General features: G+C 44.6%; 1 protein-coding gene and 1 long non-coding RNA gene across 2 annotated transcripts; both read right to left on the bottom strand.

Moving 5' to 3' along the window:
* Positions 1-845: 845 nt before the first annotated feature.
* Positions 846-14,210, bottom strand: SPN (sialophorin). The gene is made up of 3 exons (XM_081884789.1): positions 14,076-14,210; positions 13,105-13,223; positions 846-3,833 (listed from the first exon to the last, which is right to left on the bottom strand). Exon 3 carries the CDS (start codon positions 3,761-3,763, stop codon positions 2,585-2,587), a length of 1,179 nt encoding a protein of 392 aa, XP_081740915.1. The 5' UTR covers positions 3,764-3,833; positions 13,105-13,223; positions 14,076-14,210; the 3' UTR covers positions 846-2,584.
* Positions 14,211-17,162: 2,952 nt separating this feature from the next.
* LOC309354583 lies at positions 17,163-20,018 on the bottom strand. Its single transcript, XR_014162355.1, has 2 exons — positions 19,633-20,018; positions 17,163-18,223 (listed from the first exon to the last, which is right to left on the bottom strand). It is a non-coding gene; the product is annotated as an uncharacterized lncRNA (long non-coding RNA).

Genomic DNA, 20,018 nt, shown 5'->3' on the forward strand with positions numbered 1-20,018 from the left:
TCATACATCCACTGTTTCGTTTAGAATAATTTTTTTCTTGTTTTCCTCCTCTAAAAACTACGTGCGTGTTATGGTCGGGTGCGTGTTATAGAGCGAAAAATACAGTAATTTGGATGAAGTTCAGATGAAGGCGCAGAATGAATGCGTACACAGAGAAGGGAGGATAATTTCATTTCTTTTTAAACCACAGCACGCTCATTAGTTTAATTAGCCTTTAACCAACTTTGAGCGAAAGGGAGGAGTTACAACTTCATTGAAAGCACAGTCAAAAGGTAAGAAGTACATACAACCGCCACCCTGAAACTGTGCCCCACCCCAACCTGTAATGATGGCAGGCAAATCAACCCCAGGGTTGATTTAGGCCCCTAATGCAGGGCCAGGGCTTCTCCTGTGTACCCATACAGATGAACAACCAGTTTCTATTAAGGAGAGCCCAGGAGTCCTGCAAACTAATTGCATGCAAGATAAACACCACGAGCAGAGATTAGAGCAATTAATTCCAGCGTTCTGAACGCCGCCTTTGTTTTCTTTGAGATGAAGAACTTTTGTTAAATCACTTTTGCACCATCATTGGCAAGATTTGAAAGGTTCAAATCATCAGGATATGAATGCTTAAAACTATTGTTTAATTGTATTCAATATCAATACTGTATTTCCGGGTTAGCAGAGTCTGTAACCTGAAGCGACTGTAACCTGAAGCATCTGTAACCTGAGGTACCACTGTAACCTGGATTTTAGTATTATACAATATAAAAAGATGGGTCTACTGCGTGTCAGTTACACTGTCACTCGGAACTGATTGAAATAGTGGGTTTCGACATCGTTCCAAACCACACTCCAAAAAATTAAACCAAAGTAAAACTTCTTTATTTATATATTTTGATACGGCAACACACAAAAATAAATCTCTGCAAAAAAAAAAACCACAACAAATTGATGCAAACAGCAATTGAACATATAGTGAACACTAGACAGGGCTATCCAGAGGCTGAATGGAGGAGAGACAAGTAGGGAAAATGGCAGATGGCCTCTTGCACAGCTCTTTCTATTTCTTTCATTGGGGCTTGTGCAGGCAAACACTGTCGCAGATTATGACCTGTAGCAGAAATCTAAACTGGACCAAAACCAGGATAATTGCCAAGTTCCAATGAACTTTGGAACCTGTAATTCTGCAAGGATCTTAAAGCATCTATCTTGTGTTGCCCTAACACTGGCTTTCAGAAAAGCAGTAAAAAAAATTCGGAGAGTCTTTGGTTTGGTTTCCCTAAGTGCCTATTCACAAAAGTATCATTAACTATTTTGTACTAATAAGTACGAGATGATTACCACCTGTTATCTCAGCCAAAACAACAGTGTGGCTTCTTTCATCTTAGGCAAACAAATTTTGGATGTGGCATAAGCATTCGTGGATTAGAAGCCACTTCATCAGATAAAGAGGATTCAAGTTCACGAAAGCTTGTGCCGCTATTAATCCATTTGTCTCTAAAGTGCCCTAAGCCTCTTGGTTGCTTTTGCTGCTGCACACTGATGTATCTACCTCTCAGGAAATTGTTGCCTCTCACTCCAAGGGAGTTAGAAACCTCAACTCCTGGGTAAATAAATCACGGAGAACCCACGTCCCACCCACTCCAACGCCTTGATAATTGGTCCAAAAGAATGACCGAAGCATATTAAGAGGCAACAATCTGTAATAAAGGGTCCTGAAAATCCACTTAACTGTAATGGTTATCCAGAAATAAATATTGCCCATTACTCCAGCCACACTCCTCCCATTTGTGGTCTACTTTAAATTATGAACATCTATACTCCGCTTACCCTGCAACAGATCTTGGAGAACTGGCTAATAAGGGTTCATTCACTGGCTGCTTGAAAAGATGTACTTTTGATATGATACAAAGCAGTAAGCTGTCTGGTTGGAAAGATTTGGGATGATACCTGAATTAAATGAGAAGAGTGTCCATATGAACCTACATGCCCACTGGCCTGGATAGATTTAAAGAATAGGGTTGCGATATCCAGTTAGCCTATTCGCACTTCTGCGTTAAAAGTCCCCTGCAAACTGGTTCTGGTAATAGGGCTCATCGCCCACAACTGTTTTCGACGTTGTGGAAAATTGCAGCAAATTTGATGTCGTCAATTTACCCTCTTTCTGAAAATGGCAACCAAGACTTTCTGCTACAAATAGAAGGCCGTTGTTTCTCCAGCACAACCTCCCTCCTCTTTGTAGCCTGGGATTTTCCACCTGTACAACCACACCAAGGTGTTTTCTGCACAGCTGCGAAAAAGCAACAGCTCAAACCCCTTGTCTTCTCGAAGGAAAAAGAGGTTTGGCGAGACTAAGGCAAAGGTAGCTGGGAAACCAGGACTCCTGGTTTAAGATCACTGTTTTGCAGATACCATACAAACAGGAAAAAGGATGTGGTCGGAAACACTGGTGGTGCAAGCGTTTCTCTCCTGGGCTCCTCCGCCCTTCCACCAGCTCCCAGCGGACCGGGAACAGGGCCAATGGAGTGTCCTAATCTACTGGAAGGGGGTTAGAAAGGGGCATAAGACGTGTGTCCTCCGTTGGTTGTTGAAGAAGAGGCTACTCCTGGTTAGCTGGGGGTGGAGGGAACACAATCTCCTGAGAGGACTGCATGGTGGATTCTGGGAGTTTACCATTTGCTTGCCCAGAAGCCTCTGGGCTGGAGCCTCCGCCAGCATCTCCACAAAGCAGTTTCTGGTTCTCCCCGCTCTCTCCTTTCTCGCCTATTTCCTCCATGGCTACCGAAGGCACCCTCGACTGACGCTTGCCGGAGAACGTGATGAGTGTGTTGCGCTTGGTCTCCTCTTCCTTTGCAGGTGCTGCCCCTTGCTCGACATCCCGATCCAACGCCGAGTCGTCTGGCAGTGCCACCTGCCCTGCCCATCCCTCGTTGAAGCTGGTTGAGCCAGAGCGGCGCCTTCGCCAGCAAAGGAGGATGGCAGTCAAGAGGATCAGGAACAGAAGGGCACAGAGGACAGCGGCCACAATTATTCCAGTCTGGCTCTTCTCATCAGGGCTTGCTCTTGGGCCAGGGACAGCGCTTGTTGTTTGGGGGACAGCTGTCGTGGTTGAGGGCCATTGAGCAGGCCAATTGGTGCGGTTGTCCATTGTTTTGGTGTCATCTCCCACGTCTTGTTCTGGCTTCGGACTTGGCTGTGCTTCACCCTTGGTAGTCTGTTTTGAATTTGACCTTGGTTTGAGGCCAGATGAACTCCCAATGGGAGTCTCGAGAGGGGCTGTTGTTGTATTGAGAGGGTTTGCCACGGCACTGGTTGTACCAGTTTTTTGTCCCACAACAGCTTCTTCTGTGGTAGGGCTGATTGCAAATTTTTGTCCCACAACAGCTGTTTCTGTGGTAAGGCTGATCGCAGGGCCGGTAGAGGGATGGGGGCCTGATGTATTGTTGGTGATAGTTTCATCTTCATCCGTGCTGCTATCTTGGAGAGTAGTCTCTGTAGTGGCTGCTTTTAGAGACAGTTTTTTAGCTGCAGCAGTGGGCTGAGACAAGGGGAGAGCTGAAGGCTTGGCTGGAGAGGCAGAGGTTGAGGTTGCAAGCTCTGTGGCCACCCTTTCAGTTGTGAAAGTTGACGTGGGGGGAAAGATGGTGGTCCCCACAGGCTGTGTGTCTGAAGTAGCAGAAACTTGCCCATCAACATGTGCAGCCACGGTCAAAAGGATAAGGACGCCACAGGGCATGCCGTAGCCAATTATTTGCCTGAGAAGGGATCGCGTTTCCATGGCGGCAGAACTCCAGAGGGCAGGGCCTGCTTGGCTAGTGATATGTAGTGGAGCGACACGGAACAGCAACCTGAGAACAAAATGTGAAAAGTTTTTAAAAAACATTTCCCCCCTGGAAGATTGCAATGAAAAGAGAGGGGAGCAAGAGAATATCTAAACACCTGGGTTTTTAAAATTAGGGAAACGTGAATCCTTCTGATGGGTTGGGGACCTCGTGCTCAGATCATGGGGAGCTACACATCATGGATTTCTCCTAGGCATTGTGTCTTGTTTGGCTCAGGGCACCCCACTTTCCAGCATTTAACAAGGTCTGGAGCTGACCGCACCCTGTCTCTAGCCTTGCAAACTAGTTTTATTTGGTGAATTGATTTGTATTGCTTTAATGTAAAAGTTGTTCGCTAGTAACGGTAAAAGGAAGCTGTCTTATACAGAGTCAAACCCCTTGGTCCATCTAACTCAGTGCTGTCCCCACTCACTGGTAATGGCTCTCTGGGATTTCAGACAGAGATCTTTTCCCCAGTCCTGGGGATTAAACCCGGGACATTCTGCACTCAAAGCAGATGCTCTAACCACTGTGTTATCAGCCTTCCCCAGCGGCTTTGAAATGAACATGTTATACATCGGATAAGAGCAGGGCCATCTTAAGCATATCCGGAGCCATGTGCAAAGATCCCTCTGCCGCTGCCCCCGGCAACTCCAAAAAAAGGGAGGGGTGTGGAAAATGTCCTCTGCCTCCCCCACTGCCCCGATCCCTAGCGTGGTGGCGGCGATCAAGCAGGAAAACGTGCTGGCGGACATGCTCTCCGGCGTCGGGCCACCTGAGAAGGCAGCCCGGGAAGGCTGCGCACCACCTTTCGCCAGGAAGCAGGAGGAGGACAGCGACCGGGAGCAGGGCCATCTTTAGCAGATGCAGAGGCTTGGGAGGGAACCTAAGCTTCTGTGGGGATCACTCTCCTCTTGCGGAGGCTTGGGAAGGAAGCTGCACGCCTGCCAACCATAGAATTGGCGGGGCGCAGCTGGCGGGTGTGCAGGGAAGGGGGAGGCTGCCAGCAAAGCCGCGCAGCTCCCCCACTTGCTGGGTCGCCCCTGAGAGGCCAGCACCCTGGCGCAACGAACCACTAAGTCCAATGGGAAAGACGGCTCTGGATAAGAGAGAAAAATCTAGATAGCTAGAAAGAGAGTTGTATGCAAATCTAGAAGGACAGAACCATATGGTGAATAAAAGGATGTATTTGTGGGATACTCAGTCCCATATAACCAACGTGCTTAACTCTAATTAATGCATGAAGGGGTTATGACCATAGAGTAAGCTGTCCTGCCAGGCTTAGTTCACTCTCTCTTATCTTGGGAGAAAGGGTTATCAAGCCTTCCTTCTTCCCATTACACCATTTGCGCTCCTGCAAGTAAGGAGTGCAAATGGCTTTCTGCAAGCCATCCTTTTGTTTCTAGGAAATAAACATTCACCATTTTAGAACCTTAGTTGCCTGTCTTTTTCTGATTGCTATATGGGAAAGCACACGAACCTGATCTTTGAAGCTTTTGTATGTAAACCATTTTTAACATGCCAAACATGTAGTCTCTTTCTATGCTAAGGGAAGAGGAGGTCTTAGGAAGCATCTTAGAAGGGGATATTTTAAAGATCCAACAGCCTATATTTCCACACTTTACTTTGCTGTGTATTTTTTTAAATTTTAAATCTCTGCTTGGGTTCTCTTACCAAAGAGTACTTGTGCCAAACATGGACCTTGGCATCTGTGAATTCTCCTTTAAACCAGACAACATATGAACCAGCAGTATTTTCAAGTGAGGTGCGTGAGAACTTTTAAAAAATGGGGCTTGGTTGAGGGCAGAACTGCCTACAACCGTTCTAGGAAGGGTTACCACAAGGAGTGGCACTTCCTACCAGACAGACACAGTTCTCACGTCTGAAATCCACATACATCTGCAGGAGGGCAGCAACTGATGCATCACCGGAAAAGGAGGAAATGCATCACTCAAAAAAAGTTAACAAATGATGGAACATATAATTTATAGGCATAGCTGAAAAATTAGAATGATGGGGAGGGGCTGAGAAGAGAAATGTTAATTTTCAATGGCATATGGCCAGTTAAGCGGTTAGGTGGAGAAACACAGCCCAGTGTCGACAGGTGGGCAGGACAGCGCATTTGTCAGTCATGTAACATCACTGGGGTTTCATGTGACTGACAGGCAGGTTGTTCCTCCCACCTGTCAAAATCTCTTGTGTGAGGTTCCCAAGCACCCCACAGTCAGCTTGACTTTTGGGTGCTTGACCCTTTGCTTATTTTTTTTAATAAGTAATTTTTATTGAGTTTTCAGTTTCTACATTTAAAAAAAAAAAATTTACAAACTTTAAAATATCCAGTGACTTCCCTTCTTCTTCTTCCATGGTTCGTGTTACATATCACACATTCCTGCATATTTTACTATAACCATTTAAATCAATTTTCCACTTTTACACCAATCAAATATTGTTTACTCTGTTGAATGCTGCCAGTGTTTTCAGCTGAGTACAATTATTTTCCATATATTCAATAAATATGTTCCACTCTTCTTTAAATATATGTTCTTCTTGCTCTCTTATTCTGTGCGTTAAGCCTGCAAATTCTAAACATCCTCTTTACATGGGACCTCACTCACTTTCCATTCTTGGGCTAACAGAACACAGGCCACTGTTGTTGAATACATAAATAAACTTTTGACACCTGGGAAATTCTGTCTGGGTTATTCCCAACAAAAAGGACTCTGGTTTTGGGGGGAAGGTAAATTTAAACATTTTTTTCAACTCATTATAAATCATTTCCCAATGTTCTTTTACCTTTCTGCATGTCCACCACATATGAAAAAAGTTCCTACCATTTCTTTATACATCTTATCCAACCTACTCGGAACTAAATACCATCTATGAATCATTTTCAAATAGTTCTCTTTCAGAGAATAACGCACGGTAAATTTCAAATCTCTTTTCCAGAGTTTCTCCCAGAGGTTTAGGTCGATATTGTGTCCTATATCTATTGCCCAGCATGGAGCACTTGACCCTTTGGGAAGCAAAGGGTTGGAAAAGTGCGTCTTTCGCTCTCCCCCCCCCAAAAAATACCCCCCAAAATATCAGCTGATAGAGGTGGAGATAGAAGCTCAGATTTTGCAGGTAGCAACAAAATGGAGGGGAACTCCTTCGTACAGCCCACAAAATGCTTCCAGAACAAGGCACAGGAGCGCATCTTGCTTCAGGCAAAAGAACAAGCAGGACTTTCCTTTAAGCTTCCAATAGTTCCTGTGAAGCCACATCTGGGCATGGTTTGGGGGGAAACAGCTCTCACAGGCCAAATTGGGACCTCTGGCAGGTCAGGTTTGGCCCATGGGCTGGTGGTTCCCCACCCCTGATTGAAGGGATCTCTTTTATTAGGGTTCAGGGTCTAGAATTAGCACACTGTGCCACTTGGACGGGACACACCTTCCTACAGAGGAGCCATTCAAACAAAGGGCTGCTGTCCTCTGTAAAGTAGGAGACAGGACCAGTTTATTTCTGCAGCCTTCTCAAGTCTTACCCCACAAATCAAATTGAACGAGGAGGAACTGAAAGAGACAGGAAAGGGCGGGGAGCAAGGCTGATGAGGTTTTTTGGGGGGAAGGAAGCAGGGATCGGAAGAGGAAGGTGTGGAACGAGCCGATAGCTGAGAAAGACAAGTGAGGAAGACCACATACGAACAGGTTTCCATGCTCCAGATTTCCCTTGTGGTTTTAATTTGAATGCATTATAGACACGAGCATTTTTTTTTTTTACATTTCAGAAGCTTCCAATCTTTGTTAGAAGCCGCCCAGAGTGGCTGGGGAGACCCAGCCAGATGGGCGGGGTATAAATATTATTATTATTATTATTATTATTATTATTATTATTATTATTATGCAGATTGCATGAGTGATGGTTCAGAGCTCAGCTGCAGAGCCCATGCATTGAGTACTAAAGATCCCAGGAGCTGCGATGTAAGACAAGCCCTGTCAGACCAGAAGTTGTTGCCTTTGACAACATTTCTTGGAAATTTATGAAGAAGAATCTCCATGGGATGGGGGTAGGCCAAGGGTTTGAAAACGGTATAGGTGCAATATATTCTGAACAAAGAGCGAAATTAATTGTGAACAATGTGGTAATGGATGAGATACCAATAGAGAAAGGTACACGACAGGGATGCCCTATATCCCCTTTACTGTTTATATCGGTCCTGGAGGTTTTATTAAATATGATTAGGAAGGACCAGCTGGTAAAAGGAATACAGGTAGGATCCAAACAATATAAAACAATATAAGTTAAGGGCATTTGCAGATGATTTAGTGCTAACTTTGCAACAGCCAGAAGCTAGTACCAAAAGAGTTTTAGAATTAATGGAGATATTCGGCCAGGTCGCAGGATTTAAATTGAACAAACAGAAAACAAAGGTGCTGGAAAAAAATCTAACAAAAGAGGAGAAAGATAGGTTTCAAAGTGAAACTGGGTTGGAAATAGAAAAAAAGGTTAAGTACCTGGGGGTAAATCTGACATCAAAAAATGTGAACCTATTTAAAGACAACTATGAAAAATGTTGGACAGAAGTCAAGAAAGATTTAGACATATGGTCTAGGCTGAAACTTTCCTTGTTAGGCCGAATTGCTGTTATCAAGATGAATGTATTGCCAAGAATGTTGTTTTTATTTCAGATGCTACAGATTCTAGACAAAATGGACTGTTTCAAGAGGTGGCAGAAAGACATATCTAAATTTGTCTGGCAGGGCAAAAAGCCCAGAATAAAATTTAAGATCTTAACCGATGCAAAAGATAGAGGGGGCTTTGCCCTGCCAGACTTAAGACTTTATTATGAATCAGCAGCTTTTTGCTGGTTGAAGCAATGGCTACTTCTTGAAGACACAGACATTCTTGATCTGGAAGGATATGACAATAGTTTTGGTTGGCATGCATATTTGTGGTATGACAAGGTAAAGGTGTATAAAAGTTTTAAGAACCATATTGTCAGGAAAGCATTGTATAATGTTTGGAATAGATATAAGGATTTATTGGAAAGTAAAACCCGTAGGTGGTTGTCACCAATGGAAGCGAAAGCAGTGAAAAAAATTAACATGGACTCTAATTGGTCTAAGTATTGTGAAATTTTAGAATATGATGGCGAAAGACTGAAGCTACAAAGTTTTGAGAAGCTAAAGCATAAAGTTCGAGACTGGTTACACTACCGTCAGATAAATGAGATGTTTAAGCAGGACAGGAAACTTGGTTTTCAGAAGGAGAGGTCAAAGTTAGAAACAGAATTGTTAGAATCCAATACTAAAAACTTATCTAAAATGTATAATTTGCTGCTGAAATGGAATACACAGGATGAAACAGTGAAATCAGCTATGATTAAATGGGCACAGGATATTGGTCATGACATTATGTTTGACGACTGGGAACAGTTATGGACCACCGGTGTTAAATTTACGGCATGTAATGCCCTGAAAGAGAATATAATGAAAATGATCTATAGGTGGTACATGACCCCAGTCAAACTTGCAAAGATTTATCATCTGCCCAATAACAAATGTTGGAAATGTAATGAGGCTGAAGGTACCTTTTACCATCTTTGGTGGACCTGCCCAAAGATTAAGGCCTACTGGGAAATGATCTATAATGAAATTAAGAAAGTCCTTAAGTGGACATTTGTAAAGAAACCGGAGGCTTTTCTCTTGGGCATGGTCGGCCAATTGGTATCAAAGAAGGATAAGACATTCTTCATGTATGCAACCACGGCAGCAAGAATCCTGTTGGCAAAGTATTGGAAGATGCAAGAATTACCTACTCTGGAAGAATGGCAATCGAAGGTGATGGAATATATGGGACTGGCAGAGATGACCGGCAGAATCCGTGACCAGAGGAAAGAGACAGTGGAAGAGGACTGGGGGAAATTTAAAACATATTTAAAAAACTACTGTAAAATTGTGGACTGATAAGATGTTAAGGGGTAGGAAACAAAGAACTACAGCTGTAAATCTTAAACTTTAAGGAAATTCAAAAGGGACTTAACTAAAGACTGATTGATGAGTTGCTCGAAAAATGGTAAAACAAGGATGTGGCGAAGGGAAGGCATGGGGAAGTCAATTTTTGTTGTTTGTTTTCGATGTTTGTGTTTGTCTTGTATTGTCATTAATATGTGTAAAAACTAATAAAAATATTTAAAAAAAAAAAAAGAAGTTGTTGGGGACCTGGAGAGAGGCTCTGTATAAATGCCATGCATATAAATGCCAAGCAAGATCACAGCAACCAAAATGGCCACTGTTCTCTCGCGATAAAAAAAAGGATGCCCCATTTTTCCCCAGGACACTTGTGGGGTATGTAATATCAACTTCTGACACCTCCACCATGCCCCAGAGCTGGGATTAGGAATATGTGTGTATCTGTTGAATAGGAAGCTGGCAACTGGTGGTGGCCATGAGGAGATTTCTTCAGACAAAGGACCGTTTCCTCTCATGGGAACCTGGCCACTCTTCCATATCAACAGGGAAGACCCAGACTAGCCTTTCCAGAAAGAAACATCCAAGGGTGGAGTCTGGAAAGTTAAGATAGAGCACATGACATAGTATTTGGGGGAATACTTCAAGGGCAAGTGGTATTGTTGAGGGAGTTGGGTGACGCAGTGGAAGCTGAAGCCCATTGAGGGACATCTTGGCCAAAGCCTGCTGTGAAACCTTAAACTGGCACTGCCCAAGGCCCTACCTGCTGCCACTTGCAGCTAAAGAATTTCCCTCACGTACCAAGTCATGTGCCCAGACCAAATATCCCTGCCAACCAACTTGGCACCAGAGTAATTATGGCCATTAGAGAATTACTGTCAATTCAGAGGCTCTTGTTATTTTGCCACCCTCCACCCTCGAACGTTTCCTTCATCTTAGCAAGCTGCCAGGCTCCCACGAAAGGAGACGGCCCTTTAGGTATCCTAGTCTGATGTTGAGACATTCTCTTAATGAGATAATTGTGTGGAAATGCTGCCTGTGTGCTGCAACACTGTTCTGTTGTGTACGTTTATTATATTTCTATCCTGCCTTTCAGCAGGAAACCACAATGTGTCTCATGGAAGGAACGTAAAACAAAAATGGGTCAAAGGAGGCCAATGGAAGGGGCCTCACTGTGTGCGCCCCACAAAATGGCTGACCGCTGAGAGAACCTGGGGAGAGGAGGGACCGGGTGGCAGTTGTGTAAGGCGGGTGAATGAAAAGGGCCGCTCCCTCTTCCTGCCACAGCCTGCTGCTTCTCTTTCTAGTGTTTCTCTCATACTGCCATAATTAAAAGAAATAGAAGCAATAAAATATAAGAAAGAAAGAAAGCTGAATGATCAGGGTTGTTCCAGCCCACGGCAGTTCTCTGCCTGAAGCATTGCCTCATCCCTGCTAGGCCCAACCCTCTAAAAAAATATTGCAGTGCCGTTTGGGACACCCATTTCATTGTTGTCTCTCTACAGGGCAGGCTCCAAGTCAGAGGAAGATCCTGGTATAATATTCCTTGGCGCAGCTTATCCTCCACCCTGAGGATAAAGGACAAATATATCTGCCCATTTCAGTTTCTATCAGTTCCTCAGTTTCCCAGTCTTAAATTAACATCTTTGCATTTCCACAGCAAATCTGTTTTTTAAAAAATCCTCATTAAAATTCTTCAGTTTTTTGAGTGCAAAATTCTCTCCAAAAACCCCCCATATTTTTAAAGGTATGCAGTTTTGACTATTGGGCACATTTTTTTGTGTAAGCGATTTCCTATAATGCAATGGATTTTTCTACATTATCTTTGCTAACGTATGCATTTCTGTGCCTAACACAAGGTTCCCAAATTGTGTTTTACCAGCGGATTACCAGTGGCCCATAAGCTTCATTCAGGTGGTCTGTGCCACCTCTGCAAAGGACACTTGCACTCTGAAGTCTATCAAATTCTATGGAATTTAAAGTGCAATCAAATACAGTATAACAAATAAAAGCAGCAACAAAAATGCATTTCAAAATCATGCAGCGTCTAGCATGGCGCGTTGCAATTGCTACAGCAGGCAGGGGAAAAAATCATCAAGTGGTCTGCCAAGACCCTCAACAACCTCAACAATTCATGTGGGAGGTGGAAAATTGGAGAAGCACTAACATGCATTTTTGCACACCTTCTCGGTTTGGAGATCTACACTGCAAAATCTGGAGAGGTGCAAATTCCAAAGGATAATTAATTGTGCATTGGCTTGAGAAGCGTGGATTAGGAAGTTTCTCATTAGAATGCAAAAAAATCTGAATTTCTAACTCATCCCATCCCTTGAGGGACCAGAAAAGTGCTATGAGAGGCTGCCCTGAAAGAAACTCGTCCTCTGAGTGCTTTTCCTGCAGTTTTTGGGAGGGGGATTCCCCCCATCTCACCACAATGGACCATCTTCTGTCAGTTCCTGTGTAGGAAGCTCACACAGGAGATGCCAAGAGTGTGCACGTTGTGTCTCCTCCACTGCGGCTCTTCTGAATCTACTGTGAGATGTCGTAATTGAAGGCGGTGTAGGGGAAACTTGAGGGCTGCACAGCACTTTCACTCATCCACGCAGCATGGAATCTGTGACTTATCACTATAGAAAAAGCGTGCTCACTGACTTTCCACGTTTCGGCATGTGTTATTCATGAGCAGCAAAGAGTTTAAGAAATGCATCCAGCATCCGGAAAGGAAAATGTGGCTGTAGACTATAAAACTATATAGCTGCCTAGATTATAAGAGTAAAATCAGGACCAGAAACCTGATTTAGTCCTGTGGAGACTCCTGTGCCAACTCAAGTCATTATGCCGCCTGAAGCTGAGCCCCAGAAGTACTGCCTCCCATCTGTTAGGGCCGGCACTTCAAAAATTCAAATTCCTGCCTTTCCTCATCTCTCTATCATGATTTCTCTATTTTCCCACTTGGTCAAGATGCTGGATTCTCTGCATATAGCAGCCTCTTTTCCACTGTTCTTTCAGCTCTTAATCCCAACTCAGGGCAGACTACTCAGCAGACAAAGTGTTTGATTTAGAGCCAGGTTAAAATCCCGCCTTGTCTAGTCACTAACATACCTCTCAGGGCTGCTGTGAAGATAAAATAGATGCTCAACAGAACTCCTTCGAGGATGACAGGTGGACGATACAACAAACACACTTTAACAATGCACCTCTCATTTCCGCAGCCGCCACCCCACCTTCCACACAACCATTTCCACACCATACTTTGCAATTTTGCTCTATCCCAAATGACCAATCTCCCACCATCCCGCTCCCCTCTACCTTTTGCTTAGGAAGAAGGCTTCACGCAACGCTGGTCCCACCTGTTGAGGGAAGGTTCTCGTGGGGCAGGCCTCAGCTTTGCCTTCGCCTCACCAATATTCTGTTTGGCCAGGCAGGAAGGAGTGAATGAAACCAAGAAGGAGGTGGCGGTGGAGAAATACTGAAAAAGAAGAAGCAACCGTTAAATGCGCAGAGAGAGAGGAAGTGGTGTAGTCAGCTTGGCAATGCATCGCGGGTGTGAGAGGGGCCTGCCCACGTTGGGACATGTGGGGAGACCGAGAGGTCTTGGAACCAAGGACCACCAAAGTTATCCACCCTCCCACACAAAATGTTAGGGCGGCCGACGTGAAGAAAGGGTGCCTCAGAGCTCATGCAGAGTGCACTTGCCTCACCAGTAACCAAACACGATCAGCCACTGCTCAGCTCCGCTTCCTGCACCTACAGCCGAGGAAGGGACAACCACAGAACGGCCGAGGAAAGTAAGATGGATGGGCTGCCAGGCAAGCAGACTGGCCGTGCAAGTGGATGGTGGTTTTCATCCTGCTCAGACTGGGGCAGTAACGTCCCTTTTTATTCATCCAGATATCAGTATGGCAACCACAGGCTCTCTGAAGCTGGCAAGAGCTTATCTTCTTTTGCAGATCTTCCCCTTATTGCTGTGGGACTGGGTGGGGTATGTGTCTGGGTGTGTGACTTCTCTAAGTCTTCCTCTAGAACATCCAGACCTGAGAATATCTCGGTGGTTCCACTTCCACCATCTCTGGGCAGCCACAATGGAGAGGGTCAGTGTGGTGCAGTGGTTAGAGCATCAGACTAGCTGATGGGAGTTGGAGTCCAACAGCATTGGGAGAAGCACAGCATCCCCACCCCCGTTTTAAATGGTTGGCCCAAGTGCTACAGGCCCATATCAGGCAGCAAAACGTTTTTGTTACCTCCAGTCTCTGTATCAACCAGTGTTGTGGCAGATGTATGCAAATCTTGTGTGTTGTGCATGTAAGACTACCAGACTAACCTTGTCTTCTAAGAAGGAAAGTGCATTGCACTCTAGGGAGTTTACTCCCAGGTAAGTGGAGTTAGGTTTGTAATTAGACTGGGTCCCTTTCTGGCCTGCCCCATGTCTGCAGCCTGGTTCTGGTTTGTCTAATACAGTGGTACCTTGGGTTTTGAACAGCTTAGTTAAAGAAGAACTTGGAACCCAAGCACTGCAAAACCGGAAGTAGGTGTTCTGGTTTCCGAACTTTTTTTTGGAAGCCAAATGTGCTCCGTTTTGTGTCCCCCTGTGTGTTTCCTGTTGCGCTGCTACTTTGCGTCCCCCCCAATTGTAATTCAAGCCTTCCATTTCCGATTGCAGTGTTCTAAGGTGATATTTGGAGCTTATATTTGGTGCTTTTGTTTTTGCTATTTATTTTGCGTTTTTTTTATTTGAGGCTTTTTCAGTTAATTTGTTTTTGTGACTGTGTGAATCCCAGTTCAGCGATTGATTGATTGATTGATTGTGTGACTGTGGAAATGGATAAAAGCCTCCCATCCAAACAATGACTATCATCGGTGCAGGTAAGAAAAAAAAATTAATTTTAATTTTTATCATCTACAATACTGTTTTATTTATTTTATTTTATATAGCTGAGGAAACCAGGAAGTACAACATGTCAAAATCCTTTGAACAGTAAATGGAATCCCATGATTACACAGCAAGCTCAAATGATCAGGAAAACCCTTCCCCAATATCCTCTACACTCCCCAAATAATATTTATTCATTTGATTGATCATAAAATATTTATATATTTTTATTTAATATCTATATATTCCACTATTCATTTAAAAAATCAGTCATTTTCAACAATCATATAAATAATCACACACATATCAGAAATCAGCCAACTATTTTGAAAAGATGCATTCTTCATTGCCTGCATAAGCCTGACTGAATAGAAAAGTTTTTGGCGGGCTTTCAAAAGCTGAAACAAAAGGTGCCTACTGAATCTCTGTTGGCAGAGTATTCCGAGGACTGAGCTGATGACACTAAAGACTTGGTTTCTTCCCAAGCAACTCTTGGGAAGACAATATAAAGACAATATAAATAGATGTTTCACTTTCAGAAGTAGAATTCAGGGCTATTTTAAAATAAGCACACACTGAGCCCCTGGCCCACCTCGCCTAGTCTTGTACCCTCTGGGCAGTATGGGCTCTCCAGGGTCTTCAACACTGCGCCACCATTATGTGTTTGAGCTGGAAGAGGGAGCTGAACCTTGGAAAGGCCATAGCTCAGTGGCAGAGCACACACTTTGCACACACAACTTCGCAGGTTCAATTCCCAGTATCTCCAGGGGTAAGACTTGGAAACACCCTGGTGGAGACCCTAGACAAACCACTATGCTCCCCCATGGGACTCCCTGCTCAGCTACCCCTGAATTATGGCCCAAAACATGGAGATTCAAGGAATTGGACCCAGGGCCCCTGAACAAACACCCCACTCCTAGTGGCGCAGCAAGAAAACTGCTAGCACATTTGCAAAGCTAAGCAGGGCCCAGTATGGTTTCAAATTGGATGGGAGACAGCGTGTTGAGATGCCTGCATCACAGCGGGTCAGACTACATGGCCCACCGGGTCCCTTCCAATGCTACAATCTTACGATAAACTGCTACGCCACTTGGGCTTCATGGCGGACCCTGTCAGCGTGGTGCATTGGTAAGGCAAATTTAAGCCTTTTCTCCCCTGTTGCAGTCTCGGTAAAAATGCCCCCCCCCAATGGTTGATTCCAAATGAGATGCCTGGCTCATTTGGGGCCTCAGCAGGGGTGGCAGAGCAAAAGGCTTCTCCGGGCACCGAGATAAGCGCAAAGGGAAGCTTTTCACCTGCTGAGTTCTGGCATGGCAGCCTTTTGTTTCAGGCTGCAAGGCACGAAGAAACGAAAGTCACAGAAGGGATGCCTGTCTGGGGCAGCCTGATAAGGGCCCATGAACTTCAACGGTTGAACAGCAAAAGGAGTCGATAAGTCAAGACCAACACAGGAACGGCTGGGTGGTTAAACTGCAAAGCTAGACGGGTTAATCTAGGTCTTCAAGGATGCGCTGGTGTACATACGAAACTCTTGAGGTGAGAGGAAGGTAATAGAGGAGTAATACAGTCTCACCACTGTAACACAGTCCGAGAGCTTAAAGGGCTGATCTCAGAGCGATTCTTTCAAAAAACATAGAATTTATTTCACACAAACACACATTATATTTGGGGCTTAGGTGTTTGGAAGCGGAGGAGATGTCATGGGCGTATTTTCAGCATTACTACAATCCTACCACATCCCTGAGTGAGTGGACTTCATGGCTTGGGAGCCCCACGTCAACCAAGGGGGTCAGACGAGGGTCAGAAGCAGAGCAGGAGAGAGAGGACCACTGCCATGATGATTCCAAGGCTTGCTGTCAGACCACCAGATCCAGCTGTTGCAGCTGGTGTGGTAGGTGATGGTCGGCAGCCAGCCCCACAGTCCCTGTTACCATGGGTTTCGGCTGAATTCCTCTCATCTGACTTAGGTGGTGCCCTCATTTCTCCTTCTCCCTTAGGCTGTCCTGGTTCTGCGCTTGGTTTTTTGCTAGGTGACCTCTCAGTGGTGCTGATGGTTGCATTCGGAGGCCGTTTTGCAGCTGCTGTCAATTCTTTGGAAAGAGGCTTCAAGGCAGTAGTAGAATACACTTCTACAGGGGTTTTGTTCTTTCCATTTTCTGTGGGTGTATGAATTGCCTCCGAAGCGGTTGCATTTTGAGACGATTCATCAGCTGCAACAGTGGGATGAGGCAAAGATTTGTCTGGAGGTTTTGCGGTTGCATTCTCATCACCATTTGTGGCCACGGCCAAAAGGATAAGGAAGCCAAAAGACATGCTGTAGCCCATTATTTGCCCGAAAAGAGATCTTGTTTCCATAGTGTCAAAATTCCAGAAGGCAGTGGAGCAACAAGGAACAGCAACCTGAGGACAAAACGTAAAAGAAATATCCAAGAGCTAATTGGGTTGAATTAGCAAAAATGAGGGCAACAATTAGAGTGCAATCTAATCAAAATCTCAATCAGGAATGGAAATGTGGTAGAAGAATACATGACCAAAAGATGCTCCAACAAGAATTTATTGATATGTATAGGCTGATTTCACAAGGTTAAGTTAAGCTAATCAGATATATAAGATTGAATGTTTAATTATTAAGATACAAAATTACAATCTCAATAATAAAGTTACAAAATAATAACAAGGAAGTCATGCAGGGGTGGAGGGAAGACACAGGGCAAGAAATAAGAAATGGATAAATGTTGGTACGTAATGAAATGTGAAAGTGTGAATTTACGAATATAAAGTATATGTATCATTATGTAAAGATTTCATATATGTATTGCAACATTAAAAATAAATAAATAAATAAATGGGGGGGGAAAGAAATATCCAAGAGCATGCATTGAGAAGAGAGGGCAGCCAGCAGCTACCTCAACTCATAGGCTTTTAAATCAGAGAAGTGCTAGTTTGAAAGGGTAGTTGGCGTTTGGTTCATTGGTTTGGAAAACACAAATCTGATGCGTTTGAATTTCTACCTAATTGGTTATGAATGAATTCCTCTCCATCTCTACAGTTCAACCCCATCATCATGTTTTTCCAGTTGCAAGGGTTTCGTTATGGCCTCTGCCTGTGTGACAGAGTTTGGGTGGAGATGAGCTTTCCCTTTCACGCATCAACAAGGATGGTGATGCCTGTCTCCACTGGCTTCCAGAGAGATCACTTGCCCCCCGCAGCAACTGACCGAGGATCTGGACTGAGGATTTCTACAGCACTTGGGGACACGACCCTAATTAGGTGGTATCAAGGTGGTCTGAGGGCTTGATTCCTTGCTGTAACCTGGTCTCTGGGGATGCAGGGAAGCAGCTGCACTAGGTGCCCAGAGGGGTGAAATATTTTAAATACATATCATTAGCAATCGCAACCCGCAGCTCAACATATTAAAAGGGTGCAGGTGGTGAATCCTAGAATGTGGCCAGGCATGCAGAATCCGGCTGAGACGCTGGACTTGCCATGTTTCAACAGGCCTTTTTCCTCATCATGTGGCAACCTTATCATTTCTAGACAGCTGTCAGATCTCCATTTTCAACTCACAGCTGGCGCCGCCACCAGGCAAGGCCGGGCATCTGTCATTTGCATGGCCCAGAAAGCAAACAAAAGATGGCATAGATTTATGAGGATTCTGCATGTGTAAATGTATATGTATAGCTGGTATATGTATAGCTGCAAATTAAAACTAACATTGACTGTCGGCGACCTGTCTACCTCCTTGGCCTATTGTTCATATATTAGTATATTATATATTAATATATTATTATATCCTGCCCATCTGGCTGGGTTTGCCCAGCCACTTTGGGTGGCTCCCAACAGAATATTAATAATAATAAAGCAATGGCAACTGTTGGTGGGCAACTTCCAGGCACCTCCAGCAATGTACGCAGCATCGTTTAATATCTGGCAGTTGGCCCCTTTAAGATAGTGTTTGCATACATAGCCAGGCCCTTGCTGAAATTTCTGAAATGTCTGGGAAAATCCTGGCCCATGTCGGAAGTGTATATTTTGGCGAATTTCCTTAAAAATAGCTCTCAAATTTTGAATAAAAAAGCTCAACCAATTTTATGTCTGGATTTTCACTTTTTGAAATGTGGCAACCCTACTTTAAGAGAAACAAATGATTCAGAGGGCTGGCCTTGTTAGAGAGTTTACTACTACGCTTTGCAGGCTCCCAGGCCTCGTGAAGGATAAAGTTCTGTTCTACTATTAATTCGGTTTGTCATGAATTTTTTTCATAAACAACAGAATGTATCTCTTTATGACCTAATACTATTATCAGAATTATTATTCTATATTCCACCTTTTCTACAAGCTCAAGGTGGTATGCATGGTTTCCCGCCTCATCATTTAATCCCCACAACATCCCTGTTAGGTAGGTTAGGCTAAGAGGCAATGACCGGCCCCCACAGGTGAAAACAGGAGCCTATTTCAGCATGAGGGCAGCTGGGGAGCAGCGGGGAGAGGAAGACTGGATAACTTTATTAGCCCTATTAGATTTATCTGTGGCTGAAACATCCTTTCTGGCAGAGCTTCTGTGCTCTTGGTTGCAGTGGCTACAAGCTCCCATCCTCTGGCATGAAGGCAGCATACTACACCTGTTGAATGTCTACCTGCCACTCAGCTGCTAAATTGCGGAAGACCCTTGCCAGGGCTCCACAGGCTGTCCTGTGGGGAACGCAGTGTTGGCCTGAGACTTTTTGCTGCTTGAAGCTGTTCAAATTGTGGACATGCACGCACATAAACACAGCTAAAAAATCAAATTAAAAATTCAAATCCTGCCTTCCTCTATCACAGGAAAGAAAAAGAAGAGACGAAAAGGTGGGACTCGGAACGGAGCAAAGCCTTACCCCCTGAAAAACACCATTCCCAACCCTGTTTCCGCCCCCACCCTTTTGAAAAGCAAAAACCATCAGGGAAGGGCAGCACTGGCAGAGACCAAGCAGGTGGACTGGGGGTGAGTGGGGTGGCTTCTTCGCCATACCTGCCAATGGTCTTGTCGAGCAGTTGCGTCCAGACTAGGCTAGCAAGGTCCCTCTCTGAGCGTCTGACATCTGCAAGGCGACAAACATTTGTTGACGTCCTCGGCTGCTTATCTCCCCTTGCCTGTCTCCTTATCGGCGCTGGACTGCGGGTGGTGGGAGGGCTTTATCCAGGCCCTCCTCCCAGCATCTTAACATCCAGTCCAGAGAATGGTGCCACCGTTATTCGGCAGCCGCTGAGAGGGCATGGTGCTGGAGGAGACTCTTGAGAGTCCCATGGACTGCAAGAATTTCAAACCTCTCCATTCTTAAGGAAATCAGCCCTGAGTGCTCACTGGAAGGACAGATCCTGAAGCTGAGGCTCCAATACTTTGGCCACCTCATGACA

The sequence above is a fragment of the Podarcis melisellensis genome (genome assembly GCF_964234715.1).
Source record: "Podarcis melisellensis genome assembly, chromosome: 13".
Classification (NCBI taxonomy): domain Eukaryota; kingdom Metazoa; phylum Chordata; class Lepidosauria; order Squamata; family Lacertidae; genus Podarcis; species Podarcis melisellensis.